Genomic DNA, 20,250 nt, shown 5'->3' with positions numbered 1-20,250 from the left:
CGGGGGTGTATACTCTAGGGGGGGTCCAGATTTCAAGGATTTTGCTCTCCGACCCATAGGAGCCGAGATATTTGCATTTTTCTCTTTGGAGCGCTGGAAAACATAAAAGTGCATATTTCGCGTTCCAGCAGGGTTCAAATGATGGAGAATCGTATGCCAGCGGGGGTGTAGAGTATAGGGGGAAGGCCATTTTTCAAAAATTTGCTCCAGGACCCATCGAGGAGGTATTCATGGAAATTCGAAAATTCAAAATTTTTCAAAAAGTATTAGGGGAGCATGAGAATTGAGGAGGTATCCACGGAAGTTTGAAAATTTCAAATTTAATCGATGTCAAATCATTCAAACCCTACTGAAGTCCAACATAGGCACTTATGGGTGCTGGAGCCCCCACCCCCGCCCCGTAGATGGCGCTAGGATCGATAATAATAATAATAATAATAACTCGGTTAGGGATAATAATAATAACACCAATAATGATGATTCATTCCGTTTTTTTGTTTTTATTTATAAACATTCATTACGAAAACGATACAATTCAATTTTACATATTATAATTAGTTCATATCATGTATTTATGATAATTATTTTCTTGGAGTTGTCTGAAAATGTGGATTCTAGCTGTTATCCAGGTGTAGGCGCATTTGACAAGTGGTGGAGGCCTCCTGGAGGAGGGTATGGACGTTTATTTACCGACTTCTCCAGTGGTTTATGTTTTCTCCACGAGTCATGCCATCGTCGTTGATATTCTTTTTCTCTGCTACCTGGAGAACTGCGCATCCGTCGTGAAAACCTAAAACATGAGTGGAAAAATAGAAAAATTATTGAATTTCTGATGAATTGAATCATTGAATTCATATAAATGAATACAAAATAATAAAAAATTGTTCAGGAATATTCATTCGTCCATTCTCAACAATTACAAGTAATATTCCAGTAACCAAGACTCTAAAACTATATACGCATTCTTGAGAAAAGAGAGTAATTCACAAATTCGATAATTACCGAAATTAGTGGTGATTGAGATAATTGACTGCAATTCGATGTTCCAATAGTGGATTTTGAATTCGACTGCTGCAATTGTTTTGTTCGACCAACTCGACTTCTCGGAGGCTATAATCTCCAAAAGTCTGAGAATAATCAATAGAAAAAAAAATTGTATTAATAAAAAAAATTCTTAATAAAAAATTGAGATGTTTTGAAATTTTTTTGAAAATTTTTTTGAAAATTTTTTTTTGAACATTTTTTTTTGGAAATTCTTGGAAATTCATCCTTCCTAGGATGCATTATTTTCGCGCTAGGACCCATAGGAAGCGAGATAATCGCGATTTTATCAATATCGGGGGAGCATGAGAATCGAGGAGGTATTCACGGAAATTCGAAAATTCAAAATTCTTGAAAAAAGTATCAGGGGAGCATGGAAATGTTATAATAAAAAACAGAAAGCAATTTCGTAACGCAGAAGGTAACACTCACCCGTTCAACTGCTCCCTCTGACAGCGGGACTGCTACTGAGGCTGTTACCGAGTCGGCTGACGGGCAGACACGCCAGCGCATTGCGTGTGGCGCCCTCTCTCTCCCTTGGGGTGAGATTCTAGAATGGTGGTGGGGTCACTCAAATGCCTAGAACTGAGCCTCGACTTTAGTCAATCCTCTCTGGTTTGAATTTTCTCGCAATTCCATCTGTTTTTATCATTGTGATTATTAAAATGGTGGATTATGGCGTGTTTGTATCGTGTGTATCGTGAAAGAACCAGAGGTTATGTATTTTAAAAATTAAGTAACAAACCTCGAAAATGTCGTTATACGACGATTTTGACAAGCACAGAGCTGCAGATAAGGTGGCGGGATGGTCATCGGGGATAAAATTATTACAGTCTCAGCTGCAATTGAAAAAGGCAGCAACAACTCAGCCAAGACGTGAGCAATATCGTAAAGCAACAGCAGTTCTTCCACCAGTGATAGACCTGAAATCAAAAACAGCACTTACTCGAGAACCAGAAGACGAAGTTGCCAACAACATCTTCCCCTCGGTTCCCAACAATACGGCAACATCCGGTGAATTTGATTGGAATGTTGTGAATGAATACGACCCCATGTGGCCAAATGAGTACGACAAAGTTGTGAAGGAATTGCGGGACATAAAGGAGAAGGAGTATGATCAGGAGGCAGAGCAACGGAAGAGGCGAAGAGATACGACGAGATTTGAGGAGCCAGTGGGCAACACCACTAGCACGATGATTGTTCCAGAGAGGGATGAGGAGAGGTCTACGACGTCGAGGGTCACTGTGGGGGCTGCTATAGCACCTCCACCATCTCTTCAGGAATCCTCAGAGCCTCTCGTGTCCTCTCCTGCTCCTGTTTCATCACCTGGACCACCCAGGGGTGGTGGAGGTATGGGGTATGCCACGTCGTCTGTTGCTGCCAAAATAATGGCGAAATATGGATTCAAGGAGGGACAGGGCCTCGGAAAGAAGGAGCAGGGGATGAGTGTTGCTCTTCAGGTAGAGAAAACCAGCAAGAGAGGCGGTAGAATCGTGGGGGAGAGGGAACAGCTGATGCCTCCACCTCCGACTGTTCCATCACCTCCTAGTGCAGGACAGGGGAGTGATGAACCCAGCATCACTGAAATCATGAAGAGTCCTAGCAAGGTTATTATTTACTCTGCTTACTTATACATAATTTATCGGGCTCAACCATCAGTCAGTGATGAGATAATTTCGTATTTTTTTATAGATGTTTTTTTTTTAATTGCATGGAGTTGAGGGAGAGATTTAGGAAATTGAATTTTGATTAAAAAAAAATGCTGCATTATTTACAGGTGGTTCTTCTTAGGAATATGGTAGGTCCTGGTGAAGTCGATGAGGATCTTGAGCCTGAAGTTAAGGACGAGTGCAACACGAAGTATGGAGATGTTGCAAGGGTTGTGATCCAGGAGGTGCCAGATGTCCAGGCAGAAGAGGCTGTTCGTATCTTCGTCGAGTTCAAGAGGATAGAGAGTGCTATCAAAGCTGTGGTGGATCTCAATGGGAGATTTTTCGGGGGTAGACAGGTCCGGGCTGGATTTTACTCCAGCGAAAAACTGGACAACTATCAACTACTCGACTGAATCAACACCTGAAATCGCTTAATTAACCTTTACGATATTTATATTTACAGAATACCTATCCAATACATTCTCTTTCGTGTATCCAGTTCCTGATAAATTGTAAATATTTGATATTTTGTGGAATTGCTCAGTTTACTCGTCTGATCTCTCACTGATAACTCACTTCTCCTAGGGTTTTTTGGCATTTGCAGTCAGTGACAACCAGCAGGTACTTTTTTGAATCGCTTGCAGACGTTGTGCAACAAGTCTTTTAATATTTCTATTTGATTGCCCTGATCCTGAAACAGAAGATGACACCCATTCAATTATTTCAATAGCTAATTATTTCGGTAACGAATGGCATTCTAGAAAATTTTTTTTTGTGCCAAATCTCACAAGCTATAAAAAAATATAACAACATTTAGTCATAAGTCCAGTCGTTTCCCTTAGATTTCATTCCCATTGAAATATTGTTTTTTAATTTTTAATTGCAGTTTCATTGCTTGGATAGACTCCCATTCAAACATTTTCGTTTAGTTACTCAGTGTAATTTATAGTTCTACTGATTAAATGAATCCAAGTATTTACTCACATTATTAAGAGTGATTGTGGGAATAAACTTGACAGGTGGTGACAGTGCGTGCGTCATTTCCCCGTATTTCGCTAATAACTCAGCACCTCGTGGACTCTTGTAGCATTGAAATATTGGCTCAGCATCAACGTGGAGTTTTTCAGCACACGTGCGCGTTATATTCTGGGGGTATATATTGTGCTCGATCATACACGCAAGAAATTTCAATTGAAGAGAAGTTTTTTTTATCACATCAATAGCACAAGCGTGAATTGTGTTGGCCTCGCACTCACGGGGGCCGTGTTGGCAGTCGAAGGAATATCCGGTTGGTCCCGGTATAGTCTGAAAATTCAGTCAATTAACAAAAATTCGAATTTCTTCCCCGAAATCCCTCATTTTGGAAAACAAAACCATAATAATGAATATTCGGTTGAACTTATCTCTCGTGTCGTCTCGTAAAAAATCATTTATTGTTTACGCACCGTGGCCTTTCCATATGGAATCATTTGCACGACTACGTTGTCAGGTATCTCGTGATATGTTGGCACTAGCTGTCGGAGAACGAAACTTCTCGAATCCGGGCAAAGTGCCTCGTAGTAGACTGCAATTTTAACTTTCTCTACTTCTATCCTTGGCTTGGGCATCACCGATAGTTTCCCAAAGTCTCTCACCTGTGGATTATCTCATGAATGATCCAAATGCAAGTAAAAAATATTTTTAAGGGATCCTGAGTCATTGGAACATTCGCGAAGTAGATAAAATGCATAAATCTCACTTTACATGCACTTGAAAAATTTTCATGATTTTTTCTAATGACTTCTCTTATTGCCACTGTAATTATTGATCCCATCTCATCAGGATACCTTTGATATTTTTAAACTGATGAATTACCTCGTCAATCCTGTCATTTCGCACGAATATCCAGAGAAAAACAACAGCTAGTGCTATAACGGTGAATCTGAACCACCACCTGGCACCTCCCAAGTTCCTCAGGACCATTTTCCCCCAGTCTGAATTCTTCCCGCTCGAATCCACCGAAATCCCCATAAAGATCCTCTCAAATTCTCTAAACTACTGCTTATCATATCGTATGTAGCTCACAGCAGAACTCCTGACCAACTGCTACACGTCATTGCAGGCGTGACCCTGACAAATGAAAAAATATTAACAATGACAAATACAAGTTGTGCAACTCGATTTAAATTAATTCGGTTTTTATCCATGCCTTCACGGTAATTTTCAGTCTTGAGTTACAAATTTCTTCAGTTATTGGATTGATTTATTTACTTATCGAAATCAGCATAATTCCGGGGAGAGGGAAGGGAAAATTGGGGACATGTTTTGGGAGGAGGTGGGGCTAGTGATAAATTCTGGAGACTTAAGCGGAAAGGAAACCGTTTTATCAGTGTTGTACCAACTCCGGAGTTTAGGGAATTTTTCTGTCATTTTTTTATTGATGTTTAATGATGAGTTGATGTTTGCTTTATTGATTACTTTTTTTTAAATATATATATCAATTTTTCGACTGACTTGTGAGAAATCGGGGAAAGAATTAGTTTCCTGCTGGACTTTGCTCCAAAATAAATCTAGAATATTTGAATAGTGGCTCGTTATCATTTCTTATCAGCTGATAAGAACTGAATAAACGCCGTGAAATTTCACGCAGTAAAAATTGAAACTGTTGACTATAAAGGACATGATTTGTTTAATAATATCCAGTGATAATATAAAGAAATGACCGAAAATGGAAAAATTTAGAGTTTCCAGAATTTTGAACTGTCAAGTCTCGCTTCAAATAAAAATCCCTACGTTCTCTCTAAAATGGGATTGGTCGATACCAGCTGGACGATAAAATCCCTCTCTCCCATCACCCCAATGAAAACGAGTTCGTGTTTTCGTGTTGCGTAAAAGCGATTGCGAGGTGAACGAGCCCCAGTCGATCGGTAACGTTCCGGTGTTGTTGAATAATAAAATCGCATGCTAATTGTCATTAAAACTGTTAAAATGGAGATTAACTTGTACGCCCAACGTGCAAATTCAGTGATGAACGCAAGAACTAAGTGTTTCACCGGTGACAATGAATTGTGATCCATATTACCTCTTATTTAGTGAATAAATCAGTGATTAGGGCATTACTTTAACGAATTAACACTAGAACGTCTCAACGAAAGAAGAAGAGGACCCAGGCGAAATTTTTCACTCATTTTTTTCACCCGAAACAGAAGAAGCAACACGAAAAATATAGAAAAATCAAAAATTGGACTAAAAATTGAGGATTGAGAAATTAATAACTAGCGAAGGCTCAATAATAATTCTCTTAATGGCAGCAGCCCTCAAGAAGAATCATTCACGTAGACGACTTGCTGCGCTAACATTTTTGTCAAATATATCACTCGATGGAAGTCATCGAGACACTAATTTATCACTGTTACCCCACAACGGTGTTATACACAGGCGTCTGCACAGTGATGTGCCGAAAAATTGTGTAACACAGTGCGATGCTGACACATCGGCCGAGGAAACTGTTGATGGCCTGCCAGATATTTTACACATTAGGGAAGCAGAGACCCCTGAAGTTGCACAGAAAATTGTTGAACATTACTCGTTTAGTTCGGATTCCGATGGCATATCGAGCAGTGGAAGAGTCAATGTATCAGCACTTGTGGATAATGAGAGAATTCAGCCGCTTTTGGCAAGCATTCACGGGTCGTTCAGGGAGAGGTCAGAATTTATCTTAAATTTTTTGTTATTTTCCCCCATATCTCACCGGAAACTGAATTCACAGAAAAAAGTCATAAGAATTTCATGCGGGACACTACTAGAACTATAAAAAAGCCCTCTGACGTTTTTCGAGTGGACCGCGCGTTAACGAGATAATTCCGTAATCACGGAACATTATGTAATTCAGGTGAAAAAAATATGCGTCGGCAGAGTTTTGCTGTTCTTTCCGGAGCCGGTGGATGTGAAGAAAAATGTCAAAGGGATTTTCTGTCTGAAATTAGATGCTCTACATATAATTCTATATGACTTTTTTCAATAAATTTGCTCATCGACGAGATATAATCGCGGTTAATGCGGAGTTCAAGCTTTTTTGACTTTTCGCTGTTATTTTAGGGCTGGAACAGCTGGAAGTGATTATTCCCTTCCTGAGAGACGAGTTGGCTCTCTCCACTACAAACGACGCATCGTTCACCAGACGTCAACCCTCTCAGAGGACATAAAACACCACTACAACAGCAGCAACGAGAGCATTGGCTCGTTGCGTTCTAAATCCCATTCTAAATCGAAGGTCAAAGGGTTGAATAATATTCAACCTTTATGTGGAAATGCTGTTATCATACCTGAAGTAACGAGGGAATTGCGTATGATGCAACGACCGATCAATGGCCAACGATTTGGGGATGATAGACTGGTCCTGGTGTCCTCCAAACGCGTGCCATTCCTTGTTTTTTCAGCATTGCCCTACAACAAGAATCAACGCACGAGCTGGTGAGTTTTATTTCGTTTATTCATAGCGAGAAAAATCACATGATCTTTGATTTCCATTAATTTTCCTTGAGGGAGTTTTTTTTTTTAAATGTACTTTGTGTGGGTTTTATAATAATTTGTGGTGCAAATCATTAAGGTCTCATTGTCATTAGTTTAACGAGTCCTCATATCATGTCTCATTGATGAACCTAACGAGACATTAAAATGATTTTATCTCTTGGATTATTATGAGCAGCATAAGTACATCGTGTAGCACGACTGGCTTCATAAACACCACGGTTTCTAATCGTATTCTACGCAGGTATCAAATAATGTCTAATCTCCTCCGTAGATGTTCTAAATGTTCTAACTTTATCACTAATTATCGTAATAGACAGATAATTGTGGATGCAACATAGGCCGCAGTAAAGACAAACGTCTGAGTGAATAAATGCGTTGATCATTGAAATGTCAAAAAATATTCATTAACTGTTTAAAGATTATCTCATGAGTTGATTAATGAGTTGATTATCAGTTTAAAGTCATTGAACTTTTTTATGGGATATTTTATTTTTCGGAATGTAATAGTCCTGAGATTTTTCTCTAAACTCAGTGATTTTCCGGATAATTAGAAAAATAGAAGGAAAAATAGTGATTGTCGAGGATTAATTGTGCTGTCAATCCTCTCATCGATTCCACGATTTTCATTAAGGTCTGACGTACGCAGGGATACGGGACGTCGGAGAAATACCTCAGGACCTCGTCCTCTGTCCGCAATAAATGATAATCTGGACCCATTCGGTCTTTTGGGTATTGAACATGGGAAGGACGGTCAAGAGATATCATACGGTCAATTATTGGTGCCTTCGAGGCAGTTTCAGCGCGATAAGAGGCTGCACCTCAGTGACAGCGAGGCCATCGAGCTCTCCCAAGTCATGACGAATAAACATCATGTAGTATCCAGGTACTATCTCTCATTATCCGATGCCAATTTAATGTATTCAAATAATGAGTCATAATTGAAGTAACAAGTTTCCTTTTGTCGAGGTTCCATTTTCAGATCATATCTCCGCATCCAAAGAAGATACGAAAAATTTCCTCGGGATCTTTTTTGTACAGTGAAACACGAGCTTCAAAAAATATCCTCACGAAAATTTCCCTATCTCCCTCAGATTTAGAGATATCCTCTGAAAATCCAATTGACTCTTTACGTTATGGAATTACTGATGAATTAATTCAATTAATGAAATTAATCTAGTTTAATCAGTTAAGTAGTCATTTATCGAAATGCCAGACACGTTCCGATTTTTTTCCAGGACAAAAACAATAACGTGGAATCTGGATCACACAAAGTGGTAACCAAATGCTATTTTCCACAACGGAAAATTTCTCCAATATTTTTATCTTATTTATTTGATGATTATTTGGAACGGATTTGACTGTTGTTTTTGTGCATGAGTTTTATCTTTCTGCTGATTCTCATCAATTGCTTTTTTATCACTGGGGTAATGGGCACTGATATCTGATTATTATTAATTTGGCATCAGAAAATCACAATTTTTATCCAGATTGAGTTTCCAAACGGAAAAAATGCATTGTTGATGGTTACCTCAATGGAAATACGAGTGTGACGTGGCGATATTTGTTTCAGGTGTCTCTCCTATGACACGGCGACTCACAGACCGACTCATATGCCTCCGGAATCTCCACCGTTGTCTCTAGTGAACGAGTCGAAAGGTGAAATTACAATATCCTCAAGCATTTCAATTCTACGACGATCTTCTATTTCATTATTCTCTTATTTCATGGTATCTAGTTATTGAGTGGGACGAGCAGACTCTCCAGTACAATCCCAATCTTCTGGATGATCCTGAATTGATAGCTGGAAAACACCGGACTCTATTAACATTCACATCGTATATGGTATGGTGTCAATAAACAATTGTCATTTGAAAAAATTCATGCCAATTCGCTGACTAATCTTTTGAATATTTCAGGCGTCCGTTATTGATTACGTGCGGCCTTCGGACTTGAAGAAGGAGTTGAATGACAAGTTTAAAGAGAAGTTCCCACACATTCAACTGACGCTCAGCAAATTGCGAAGGTAAGGATTTAAAAATAAATATTGAATGCCTGCGCGTTCAAAACAATTTCTCTATTCATTCTATATCCCATGATTCATCTATTTTTATAATTCTATAGGTAATCCCCATATATTATAAAATAAATTTTGCGTGATGGAAATGCGTAGAAAAAAAATGTCTTTGTCTTTTTGCTTCAGTTTAAAACGGGAAATGCGTAAAATAGCGAAAATGGAATACGGCATTGACATTCTGACAGTCGCAATGGCATACGTGTACTTCGAAAAGCTGATACTGCGAAACGTCGTGACAAAACAAACTAGGAAACTCTGCGCCGGTGCTTGTTTACTCCTGGCTGCTAAGCTCAACGACGTCAAAGGAGATGTACTTAAGTCGCTTATTGAGGTAAGCCACCAGTAAACTATTCCCATCATCATAATTGATTCTGTCAACTGCTGAGTCGAGATAATTTATCAAGATAAAAATTTAATTGCAAATTCTGAGAATATTCTGGGATTAATACCTTAGAATTCTAAGAATATGCAATTGGGTTCTTTAATTCATGATTAAACATTTTCCGATTGTTCATGGAATTTTTTAACAATTATTAATTCCGAAAAATTTTTATTGCAGAGAACGGAAAGTGTTTTTCGTTTAAATCGTAAGGACCTAATCACTTCGGAATTTGCTGTGCTAGTTGCCCTTGAATTTGGTCTCCACTTACCCACGTGGGAGATATTCCCCCATTACCAACGTCTCATCTACGAGTCTTGACCCATTTTCGGGATAACGTGCGTATTAAACTGCAGGAAATTCTCATTCTAATCTTAATCGATGACAAGAGATATCGCAAGCCCAATGTACCTTAAAAAATCCCTTTATTTATCCGAGAAATTCCCCCAACTTGAATACTTGAATATTTTCGCAGTAAGAACACTTGGATATCAAAGACTAACATTTAGTGACTTCTTAAACTTTTCAGAGTTTTATAAGGCCATTTTATCTGTGCTATAAATATCATTGAAACGAGAGGATGAGTCATGTAGGTCAAGATAAAACTAGATTAATCACTTTCATAAACAAGATGAAGTGGAAACTGTTTTTACCCTTGACTTTATGATTTTTCAGTTTTTACTTTTTGTAAATATCCGCTCAATTTTATCCGTTAAAATTTTCATGGTTTCGTAGATAAATACATCAGTAATTTAAGGTTATTTTAATTTAAAAGGCTCATGGTACTTGATTTTAAAAACTATTACGTCATAGTCTAAGTCCCATAGAGGCATATATTTTTTGTATATATACTGTTGCCAGATGTACATTAATCCACGCAAAAGGGTAATTATGCATGAAGGTATGGAGTTACGAGTGATTATGAACTTGATACATTTATTTAATCATTATCATGTGATCAAAATTTTACTTGAATTAAACGTTTTTATGCTTTATTTTAGTCGTCAAGAATTCTTCATTTAATCAAAAAAATAATACTTGATATTATATTTTCATCATCATTAGTTGAAAATAGTTGTACTCCTAATGATTTCAGCCTCAATTACGTGATTGTAAATCGTTTCGGGATAAACAATTGCGGTTTACCGATGCTAGTCTGTTAATGCCGTTTATTAAATTATTTGATTATTATCTATATAGTCTATGAATGAAATATACATGTTACAGAAGAATTATTATGTAGTACTTAACCGAATGTACATGGAATATTAATACTCGTATATGCCATATAAATGCTAAACGAATCGTTTAGATTCGAAGGAAAATTTCTTGTTGAAATTATTCAATCCAATTTGCCCATCTTCGATCGAGTGGTGCACGATTATGCTGTCACTTTCGACGCATCTTTACCTTTTTCCATGATAAAAACCACTTTAATCCGATCAATCATCTATTTTTAAACGATGATTGATCGGAAGATTTGCCATCTATCGATTTCCAATCGATTTCCCATCTTCATTATAATTAATGAATGCAGGTGAAAATTACTTGTCAGTATCCGCCGATAATGAATTCTCAAAAACGTGTGATACTTTTCGATTAGATTTTCTCGCGCATGCTATATTCTTCTCCAGAAACCGCGTCAATCCCACAGAAATCCAATCATCATTACATAAAAGTCAGCACAAGCAATCGTCAACTACATAATAATCCCGATCCTTTACCCTCCCTCTTTCATAATGGAAAACGACGTGGAGGTCACGGTCGCAGTCCCCACCCTATGAATCCGTAAAAGGAATTGGTATTTCTACAGCTTCCTCTTTTTTTCGTATAAAAAACCGCTGCAAGCCATTCCCGGTTGCACTCGTTATCGCCAGCCGCTCACCGCATCTTCCTTCCTGTAGTGAGACCTCAAAAGGAAAACAAATCTATCCAAGAATGGTAGTCGCCTCGATGTCTGAAGAAGGTGTACAGATTCAGAAGGGTTTGTCCGAGTGGTGGAGTGAAGAGAGTGAGTACCTCCTTCAGAGAATAGAGAGATGGGCGGCCCTGGCGCGAGGCTACAATCGCCTGAGGTCCCAAAAATTATCGAGGGGCCGTCTGGCCTTTGGCGATGGATTGGACGATGATGAGGATCGATATATACCGAGGGACTCAGAGTTTCTGAGACGATCAGGGGGACTGAAGCAGCGATCGCCTGACGAGGCGAGAAGACTCAACTGCTGCGGTACCTTTAATTACCAATCCAACAGCAAATTAGACAGTAACTGCTTAGAGACTTATCGGTACGATCACAGTATTTACTTCAAGACCATCGGGGACATTAGGAGAAGCAAGAGTGGAGAAAATGTTGGATGTCAACAGGATGGCGATCGGTGTTCAGATGATGAGAAGGTGGAGTGGGACGTGCGAGTGATGAACAACTCCACTAGAGGTATCACCACCGATCGCCAAATGGTAGTAATGCCCAATGGGGAAGTCCGTTGGGACTATTTGGACCAATACTCTTCGGAGGATTGTGATAACGACAGGACCCATTCTTGGTCTGTCGTCGATTTTCACAAGAAGATGGAGAAAAATTTGCCCGAGGACAAGCCCGAGGTTATCGATCTACGGAACGATCAGGAAGATCAGAGGAACAATAATGTTATGGGCCAGATCTCCGTAAGTAACAAATCGATGGAATTGAAACCTCAGAGTGTGACGAGGATTCTGAGTTTTAGGACAAAACGATCTCCGAAGGTTGTGCGACGACCGATGGTCTGTGGGGAGGGTAATATATCCTGGCCCGGGGTCCTTCTCACTTATACAGCAAGCCACGTCGATCCTGCCGTAGTGTCTTCCCATAATCGAGTCATCAAAGTCAAGTAATACTTTCTCTTAAAGTGATGAACTCCTATGGCCTTCCATCTACGGTTCTATACTTTTGTATTTCAATTAATTGGTTAATCCCTAATTAAGTCTGACTATACTCGTCTTCAATAAAAATGTATTGAACTTTATAAAAACTATGATAAAACCATTGAATTTCTGCTCAATTATTGATGTCTCAGAAGTTTCATTCATTACATCATAATCCGCAAATTGGCGTATTAAAAAAAATTGTCTCTCGAGTCGGTCGTCTTACTCTGTAACTCGACCCTTATTAGATTAATCCCTCATTGTTCATCGCGTACTGTAAAAACGCATGCGCTGGTGTCCAGGGTCACACAGGCAACACAAGCTTTCGCCCGCGAAATCGATTATTCGCGAGTAGTAGTCCAGCCGTAATAGAGCCTCTTTCAAGGGTTACGAATATCAAACCATCACGTAAACCATCATGGGAAAGAGATTCGAGACAATAGCCGCCATGGCTTGCATGACAACATTGCTGATGCTCTTCAATTTTGTCTTCTGGGTGAGTCCATTCAGTAAAAATCCATCAATTCGTACGAAAAATCGTGTAATTACCACGGTGTTATCAATATGGATTCCAGTGCAGTGGAATGATAATGCTAGTTGCCGGGATATGGATGCGGATGCAGTTACGCGATTACGTTGACATGGGGGCTGAAGGAAGTGGAGCTGCACTTTTGGGCTTGGCCTGTCTTGGGGCCCTCGTTGCCCTCATCGCGACCCTCGCCTGTTGCTGCACCGCTAAAGGACATCCAGCCTTATTATACGTGGTGAGGGATATTGATCGCTTCGTTACATCACCCCGGGGTTTGTTTATTCAGCGATCTATGGGGAAAATTTACTCGACTCCTGACAAATTCACTGACTCCTGACCTAGGTCAAATTTCATCATGTGTGATTGCCTTTTTAGTACGGAGCTTTCCTAGCGGTGATTGCTCTCCTGGAATTGGCAGCGGGTGCGTCGATCTACACATATCGTAATTGTCTTGTCGATAGCTTTGATCAGGGATTGAACCAGACACTGGCTCATTACGCCACTGATATCTCGACGCAAAATCATGTCGATGCCATGCAAAAAACGGTAAACGAAATGTCAACTTCTGTATGAGGGCAGTCTAAGCGATAGATCATGTTCAGATCGTTATGATTGTTGATATATCGATGGTTTCTTCGATGTACCGCGATCTTAGGCTTGAAAAATACCATGTCAAGTTCGGGAATTTAGTAAATTAAATTGACGTAATTTCATTATCATTTCCGAGCAGCTCCATTGCTGTGGCAATCGAGCCTCCACTGACTGGATGGATCTAAAGCCTCCACAGGACATTCCCAAGTCCTGTTGCAAAATAAAAGAGGACCTCTGCGATATCACTATTGACAGCGATATTTACACTCAGGTAAATTGACGTCTTTTGATGGTTTTTTTTATAGTCATTGTCAGGGTTATTGACATTTATTTATCACAGGGCTGCTACAATCGAGTAATTGACTTCATCAACTCCAACATCGGTCTAGTAGCAGGGGGTGCTGTTGGTGTAGCATTTTTCCCGCTTGTTGGAGTTTTTCTCGCTTGCTGTCTCGCAAGTAATATTAATAAAGCCAAGTATGAACAGGTGGCATAGACGGGGTAGACTGGGGGTCAACGGTTAGAATGTATTCGATATTGAGAGGGTAGAGATGATGGGGTGAGGAATTGCAGGACTTCAGGACTTATAATGTCGGTGTCTATTATTACTCGTCCTCTTTGCAATGTCAATATTTATCGGAATTCAATACTCCAATTTAAATGTCTTCAAATTTTACGAATTAATACTATTATTATGGCTTGTTATGATTATTATTTTGGAAATTCGATCTTCCGGTCTTTTGACTTTATCAATAGAAATCGAATTTCTACTAATGTTCTTTCAATAATGAGCGCGCATTTTTTTAGACGTTTTTTAAAATAGTCTTATCAATAATGACGAATGATATTTTGGTTAGCCGGGGATACCTCGATTAAACCTCTGGATTTTATTACCTTGTTATATTCTTGTTGAATGAAATTTGCGTCTTGATAAATTATTAATATATTCTATAGATATTATATTTATGGTTATGAATAATTAGCTTTAATATCTCGATGTATATTATCTGAATATATATTGTATAATAAAAGAATTTAAACTTTTTTCTCGACTGCGACGAGCACAGAAAAAGACCTGACATCTTTTTAACTCGCTAACTCATGATGGAAATCTAGATTTTCATTTCGCGGATGTGAGTTTTATCTCGACGGTCGGTAATACAGGAATGGAAATAATCACTCGTTGGAATTCCCGTGCCGCTCTTCGCGCAATGGGTTTCCCCGTATTTCCGAAAGATATCCCAGCCCTTCCCAAATTCCCACACAAGACTAGAACAACACGTCAATCAATCCTTAAGGTGAATTACCGGAGCAATTTTCCCAAACTATCAGGTACTCGTTTGTACTCCACGAAATTCAAATTAAAAAATCATTCGAACCCCTTTGAAATCCCGAACGTCGAATAATTACCCCGGACAGGTGGTAAGCGATAATTGGTGGTTGTTAGATGCCGGTTTCTCATACGGTCAGGTTGGCTATCACATGTAGCATTCGGACAGGTGAATGGGTGAGGGTGGGTGGGAGATCCACGCTGGCTTGAATTTGGCGAGTGAGAGAGAATTGCCCAGTCCAAAAAAAAAGCCGAAAAAAAAAAAGTTGGACAGAAAATAAAACAGAACGTGAGACCGATGGAATACGGCGTTAGGATCTCTTGACGCGTGCATCGATGTCCACCGCTCCCAGGGGAAATCCACTTCATGATGGGAATCCCATTATTTCCCTGGCGATATAAAAGTAGGTAGGTCCAGCCAGTCGTCGTGGCTGTCCAGTTGAGGCTATTTCAGGCGAGCACCCATGTCCACCCATCGTTCATCTCTCTCTCATCCACTCTCACTCTTTTACGCTCTCCAACCCCTCGTGAGCAGTCACTCTCTCCTTCCACCCCGCGAGTCCCTCTCAGTTTTTCTCTCTTGGATGTGCAGTTTCGCCTCGGTGTCTCCGTGCCCATTGTCTCCACTCGTTTAGCCCCCGGGCGTCGCCCCGCATGGTCCATCCGTCCATTCGCGATCCGTTCGCTTCAATGCTCTCCGACGTCCGGACACACGTTACTTGGCCTTTTTATTTTAGTTCAATTCGTATTGCCTTCGATGATTCAAGGATTGGATGGATTTCCGTATGTCATTTCCTAAGGACGATATCTCTACTCAAAATATTGTCATCATCACCGACGATAATCATTGTCATTAAAACGTCGTTCCATTCGGCCAGAAAAATTCACCTCTAATTTTATGCAACAAGTAGCGTGCTTGTCGAAATAAAAAAAAGAAAGCATTGGAAAAAAAGTCAATGCAACTGAGCGACAATGGTTACTGGGCTAGGGCTCTTGTCGGTAGCGCGTTGTAGACACAAAGTGAAACGCGGACTTTGGGCTTGGGAGGTTTGGGTAGTTTGTGGTGGTTGTACGGTGTGACGACAGTGCAGATAGAACTACCAAGTGAGACAGAGCACTGACGATTCCCTCAAACATCGGAGGGAGATGGAGATAACAGGTAAAAGGGGGGTTGGCTTGGTTTGAGTCGGTGCCGCACCGAGGTTGAGAGCATATACGAGTTGCTCGTGTGGTGGCAGATATCGATTGTTGGAAACCGTTGCCATTTGTTGTATATAACATACACGTAGAGTACACAGCAATCCTGAAGATATGATATGCCGGTCACGCGTTGCATATATCTGAATCTGTCCTACCGCTGCCTCCAAAATTTCGTAGATAAAAGCCCGGATGGGAAGAATGGTCTTGAGATAAAGAAAAGGAAATGGAGATTGAGATTTTCTGGATGAATGGTGTGTATACCAGGATGAGGAATTATGAGGGGATGCAGGTGTCCGAGGGGATGATGGTGGTCCGTGGTTGTTGGAGACTGGCGATAGAGTAGCGTCGGCGCTGGTCTTGCAAGCTTCTCTCCCGCGTATTGATCCTCATAATTCGGTGAAGCCGGTATATAGCAAAAAGGGGAAGGCAGAGGAGGGAGAAAATGCGGCGCGTCGAGAGCCCCACCTCTACGTCGGTCTCCAACTCGAGTAGCGTATGCGTCGAGGAGGTAGGTACAGTGACTGAGAGGGGAGATATATAAGAGAGAGGTGTTGGATAGAGAGAAATAGCGGGGGTGGATAAAAGCGGGGAAAGGGAGAGAGCTGGAGTACAGGCAAGAGCAGCGCCGTATCCGTTGACTCCGAAGAATGAGAGCGGGGGAGAGCCGCGAAAGGATAAGGAGTAGGAGGTAGATGAGGGTAGGGCATAGCGAGACCGACCAATAATAACTCGAGCGCGATATGATAATATCATATTATATAGAATGGATATATCTCGGGGCTTTATGATTGGAGGATTATGTCGTCCAATAGCGCTTGACTTTGTAATATTCATATGATGGGTTTACACCTACGCAAGTGCGAATTATGGAATTGGTAACGCCTCTGATGAATTTTGTCTCGTCAGGGACGGTTGTACGCGTCCTGGTTTTGTACGTTCATCATTATTATTTTAACTTTTGGTGGTTTGATCGACATCGATGACTCTCAGTTGAAAATTTTCAACTTTTCAACAATTCCCCAGACCCCAAACTATCGCCAAAGTACAGCTTTGAGGTCCTCTGGAACAAGTAGGTCGTCGTCCTGGTCTCCAAGTGCCCATGGTGGTTACTATTGGACAAGTTTCAAGCCCCATCCTACCACTTCAATCGTCACTTGCGTGGGTGACTTTCGACCCTGTGTCACTCGATCCTCACTCCATCGTTCTCTATACCGAGCAACATGTTACCTCCTTGAGCACTGTATTTTCAACAGTTTCAAGAAGTAGGCACGATTCAGCTATAGACTTGGGGTTGATGTCTGTACGTGTGGAGTTGGCCGAAGGGTATTGAAAAGCATCCGAGGACCCATCCAGTATTCAATCGTTCTCGTTCCAGCAGTCGTTGAATTATTTTCAAAGCAAGATAGCCTGGTTGTACTGGCCCGCACATCCTCCAGCACGTCTTCACCAAAAGTTGGATTGTACGCGTATTTCCAACACCAACTCCAAAACAGTTGGACCATACTCTTTTCTCAACTATCTATATATCTACCCATTCTCCACTTCGCCTCCTTTCTCACAAAAACTCCTTCTTTTTTTTTTTAACCCCCTTTCTTTCCATTTTATTTTATTTTTCAAGTTCTCTCTCCCCCTTGCCTTTACATCGATATTTCTCTTCTCGCGATAAAATTCAACCTTTCAGCCGGCCAGTGTTTTACGGCCAATAGGAAGCCGCTGGGTGGAGGGAAAAAGAATCGCCGTATAGTACAATACACATAGGTATGGCGTTTTATTGGCGGTGGGAATGGGTTTTCCCGTTGTATATAGTCGAGAAAAAAAAACGGCGAGGAGAAGAGGAGTATGGTATTGGAGGATATTGATCCTCGTGTCCGTCAAGGACCCGATGGTCCTTGTCCCTTTCTCTCCGGTATATACTTCACATCTGTATTTGTGGTGAAGTCCTGTCTATCCTTACTACTCCTGGATTCTCTCCTGGATATCAGTCATTTATTCCGGGAGGAGGAACGTTACTTCGTCAATTGACTATTTTATCGAGAAGTTGGAAAAATATTTGAAGGAACTCAGGGCCTCCACGTAATGAGGAAGAGAGATGGCTGAGTAGTGGACAGTGGTCACCGATGTGCGCTAGTAGGCACTTCTGTGAGACGATTCAGGGGATGAAATGTGCGCGCGCATCACACCCTGTCACGATGGGTTTTCTCCCCTTTTCCACATATCTCACTGGACCATCCGACTTTTCAGATATTTTCCAAGTCTTTGTGATGAGACATCTCTCAAGTCATATTCATCATGATGACGTATTCGAGTACTCAACGACGATTAAATCGCCAGTGATATAGTGATGATAATTTGCAAAACCCCAACAGGAGAAAAAAAAATAAGATAAATGTCTCATCATATTGATGAATCACTGCTGTCACGATGATTTATTGAAGATGAAATGGTTTATGGACAATTGGTTTATTGGCAAGGAGCAAATGGGCTGTCATCAGAACCTCTGCAATGCAGCTGAAGAAATCCATCAAGGCTGTGCTATCAAACTGGACTCCCACCTCTATCATTGACTCTTGGAGAAAAAAAATTGAAAGGGTGAGGAAAGAGAGTGACACAGTTATAGCAACCTCAGCCAATGAGAAGAGCCTCTACGAGTGCCGTCTAGATGGATATGATGGATTTATGGATCTAATAAAGCCTCGGCGCTGGATTGGCCCTCTTGGAATATGACGGGCGGGGCCCGGTATCCGTTAGGGGTGCCTACACACCCCGTTTCGTAGTTCTCCTACTGCCACAAACGCCGCGGGATTTTACTCTCGGTGTGTACTATCACACAGATAGAGTCACCACTCCGATATCCCACACTAACGCTGTATCTCGTTCTGTCTCACTTTGTACACGAGGGTACCCACTATAAACTCGTGAGAGGGGAATTCCTCCAGCGCTTTTCACTCTCTCACTCATCCAACCCCTCTCTCTCTCTCTCTCTCTCTCTCTCTTCTACCTCCACCCTTTCACTGCATCCAGCTTCTTCGAGTGGAAAGGTGGGGATGCAGTCGACTGTATTTCACCTTCCCCCGATTTCATTATTCTATCTTCGTCTCAAGTATTTTTGAGGAGATAAAAAATATTACATTCGTTACATTATCTTTTGCAACTTGCGAATGCGGTGGATCGATCGGGTTTTTCAGTTTAAATGTGGGAAAATTTCTGATTCACGGGGAAATTAACGGATATCTTGCTGGGGTGTGTTTAGAGGTGGCTGATGATTTATTTTTCACGGTGATAAAAACGGATAAAAAAAATATCATGAAAATGGCGTGGAAATTACGGTTGGAAAAGTTTTCGAGAGTAACTCGTAAAATTTATGATTGTCAACGTATTTATACCCCAAAAAATTTTCAAATACGCTTTCAGTGAAAATTAAATTCCAGCGCAGTGAAATTAATGGAATTAAAAGGAAATAATTAAGAATGATTAAAAAAAATTAATTCTATTCAATTCAATTGAGAAATTAATTTCGCCTCTCGAGAAATCTCCCGTAATTTTGACTCTTCTAAAGCCTCAAACGGGAGAAATCTCTTCGGCTTTCCAATGAATCAACCCCTCATCTCAGGCACCGAAGAAATCCTCAAGAAATGATAAAAGAAAAAAGAAAACAACAACAAAGTAAACACCACAGGTTTTCTCTTTGCCTTGAAATTCCTCGTCTATCTATTCTCCTCCATTCTTTTATCCTCACTAAATTTTTTTCACCACCCTCACCCGCACATTTCGCTCTCTGACCGCGCTCGAGGCGAGCCGCGTTGTACTGGCTACCGAGGGGAGGAATTGGGGATTGAAGAACGAGACGAGGCAAAAGTCTCTCCCCAGTGAGAAAAAAACTTTCTTTCCTTTCTTCTTTTCTTTTGAATTTGATTGTTGCCACGAGCTGATGGCCACTCGAGATTCCTCCCCCTCCGGCTTTTATTCACCCCCTTCACCAATGGCTCCAGCCTCCAACACCATCACTCACCTCCACTCTCCACCCTCAAATCAGATTTTTAT

The 20,250-nt window shown here is 40.7% G+C and overlaps 5 protein-coding genes and 2 long non-coding RNA genes across 15 annotated transcripts in view; 4 read left to right on the top strand and 3 right to left on the bottom strand.

Moving 5' to 3' along the window:
- Window positions 1-476: 476 nt before the first annotated feature.
- Window positions 477-1,877, bottom strand: LOC105266071 (uncharacterized). The gene is made up of 4 exons (XR_892131.1): window positions 1,787-1,877; window positions 1,474-1,680; window positions 1,003-1,127; window positions 477-790 (listed from the first exon to the last, which is right to left on the bottom strand). It is a non-coding gene; the product is annotated as an uncharacterized lncRNA (long non-coding RNA).
- On the top strand, window positions 1,689-3,219 carry Spf45 (splicing factor 45). The gene is made up of 2 exons (XM_011303961.1): window positions 1,689-2,648; window positions 2,819-3,219. The coding sequence occupies exons 1-2, from the start codon at window positions 1,794-1,796 to the stop codon at window positions 3,104-3,106; spliced, it is 1,143 nt and encodes a 380-aa protein (XP_011302263.1). The 5' UTR covers window positions 1,689-1,793; the 3' UTR covers window positions 3,107-3,219.
- Window positions 3,124-8,835, bottom strand: LOC105266073 (gamma-interferon-inducible lysosomal thiol reductase-like). Of its 6 annotated transcripts, XM_011303964.1 has the most exons (6): window positions 8,734-8,835; window positions 6,998-7,118; window positions 4,548-4,802; window positions 4,139-4,327; window positions 3,678-3,998; window positions 3,124-3,384 (listed from the first exon to the last, which is right to left on the bottom strand). In XM_011303964.1, exons 3-6 carry the CDS (start codon window positions 4,701-4,703, stop codon window positions 3,298-3,300), a joined length of 753 nt encoding a protein of 250 aa, XP_011302266.1. In that variant the 5' UTR covers window positions 4,704-4,802; window positions 6,998-7,118; window positions 8,734-8,835; the 3' UTR covers window positions 3,124-3,297. The 6 variants fall into 6 exon arrangements, with proteins under 6 accessions (XP_011302266.1, XP_011302269.1, XP_011302268.1 ...); XM_011303967.1 differs by lacking the exons at window positions 6,998-7,118; window positions 8,734-8,835 and adding an exon at window positions 6,089-6,109; XM_011303966.1 differs by lacking the exons at window positions 6,998-7,118; window positions 8,734-8,835 and adding an exon at window positions 5,793-5,873.
- Window positions 5,921-10,983, top strand: LOC105266075 (CDK5 and ABL1 enzyme substrate 2). 3 transcript variants are annotated; one of them, XM_011303969.1, is made up of 9 exons: window positions 5,921-6,377; window positions 6,771-7,145; window positions 7,852-8,088; window positions 8,441-8,479; window positions 8,776-8,861; window positions 8,941-9,047; window positions 9,122-9,228; window positions 9,406-9,610; window positions 9,839-10,983. In XM_011303969.1, the coding sequence occupies exons 1-9, from the start codon at window positions 5,977-5,979 to the stop codon at window positions 9,977-9,979; spliced, it is 1,698 nt and encodes a 565-aa protein (XP_011302271.1). In that variant the 5' UTR covers window positions 5,921-5,976; the 3' UTR covers window positions 9,980-10,983. The 3 variants fall into 3 exon arrangements, with proteins under 3 accessions (XP_011302271.1, XP_011302270.1, XP_011302273.1); XM_011303968.1 differs by having other exon boundaries at window positions 7,837-8,088; XM_011303971.1 differs by lacking the exon at window positions 8,441-8,479 and having other exon boundaries at window positions 7,837-8,088.
- Window positions 8,923-20,250, bottom strand: part of LOC105266079 (uncharacterized) — a 152,762-nt gene continuing 141,434 nt past the window's right edge. The window contains exon 8 of the long non-coding RNA XR_892132.1: window positions 8,923-9,006. This is a non-coding gene — a long non-coding RNA (uncharacterized lncRNA). The remainder of the gene's footprint in view (window positions 9,007-20,250) is intronic.
- LOC105266076 (uncharacterized) lies at window positions 11,509-12,696 on the top strand. Of its 2 annotated transcripts, XM_011303973.1 has the most exons (2): window positions 11,509-12,322; window positions 12,382-12,531. In XM_011303973.1, the coding sequence occupies exons 1-2, from the start codon at window positions 11,597-11,599 to the stop codon at window positions 12,433-12,435; spliced, it is 780 nt and encodes a 259-aa protein (XP_011302275.1). In that variant the 5' UTR covers window positions 11,509-11,596; the 3' UTR covers window positions 12,436-12,531. The 2 variants fall into 2 exon arrangements, with proteins under 2 accessions (XP_011302275.1, XP_011302274.1); XM_011303972.1 differs by having other exon boundaries at window positions 11,509-12,696.
- Window positions 12,883-14,729, top strand: LOC105266077 (tetraspanin-7). Its single transcript, XM_011303974.1, has 5 exons — window positions 12,883-13,055; window positions 13,135-13,323; window positions 13,464-13,634; window positions 13,819-13,950; window positions 14,020-14,729. Exons 1-5 carry the CDS (start codon window positions 12,978-12,980, stop codon window positions 14,173-14,175), a joined length of 726 nt encoding a protein of 241 aa, XP_011302276.1. The 5' UTR covers window positions 12,883-12,977; the 3' UTR covers window positions 14,176-14,729.

This window comes from Fopius arisanus, unplaced genomic scaffold (assembly GCF_000806365.1).
Source record: "Fopius arisanus strain USDA-PBARC FA_bdor unplaced genomic scaffold, ASM80636v1 scaffold00036, whole genome shotgun sequence".
NCBI classification, from domain to species: Eukaryota; Metazoa; Arthropoda; class Insecta; order Hymenoptera; family Braconidae; genus Fopius; species Fopius arisanus.
The sequence above is the reverse complement of the archived record's forward strand: the minus strand, read 5'-3'. Positions and strand labels throughout refer to the sequence as shown.

Coding starts and splice junctions, on each gene's coding strand:
- Spf45 (XM_011303961.1), top strand. CDS start 1,794: ATGTCGTTATACGACGATTTTGACAAGCACAGAGCTGCAGATAAGGTG. Junction 2,649..2,818: donor TCATGAAGAGTCCTAGCAAG/GTTATTATTTAC, acceptor CATTATTTACAG/GTGGTTCTTCTTAGGAATAT.
- LOC105266073 (XM_011303964.1), bottom strand. CDS start 4,703: ATGGGGATTTCGGTGGATTCGAGCGGGAAGAATTCAGACTGGGGGAAA. Junction 4,328..4,547: donor GAAATGACAGGATTGACGAG/GTAATTCATCAG, acceptor GATAATCCACAG/GTGAGAGACTTTGGGAAACT. Junction 3,385..3,677: donor CCACAATCACTCTTAATAAT/GTGAGTAAATAC, acceptor CTTCTGTTTCAG/GATCAGGGCAATCAAATAGA.
- LOC105266075 (XM_011303968.1), top strand. CDS start 5,977: ATGGCAGCAGCCCTCAAGAAGAATCATTCACGTAGACGACTTGCTGCG. Junction 7,146..7,836: donor AAGAATCAACGCACGAGCTG/GTGAGTTTTATT, acceptor ATTTTCATTAAG/GTCTGACGTACGCAGGGATA. Junction 9,611..9,838: donor TACTTAAGTCGCTTATTGAG/GTAAGCCACCAG, acceptor TTTTTATTGCAG/AGAACGGAAAGTGTTTTTCG.
- LOC105266076 (XM_011303972.1), top strand. CDS start 11,597: ATGGTAGTCGCCTCGATGTCTGAAGAAGGTGTACAGATTCAGAAGGGT.
- LOC105266077 (XM_011303974.1), top strand. CDS start 12,978: ATGGGAAAGAGATTCGAGACAATAGCCGCCATGGCTTGCATGACAACA. Junction 13,324..13,463: donor ATCCAGCCTTATTATACGTG/GTGAGGGATATT, acceptor TTGCCTTTTTAG/TACGGAGCTTTCCTAGCGGT. Junction 13,951..14,019: donor ACAGCGATATTTACACTCAG/GTAAATTGACGT, acceptor TATTTATCACAG/GGCTGCTACAATCGAGTAAT.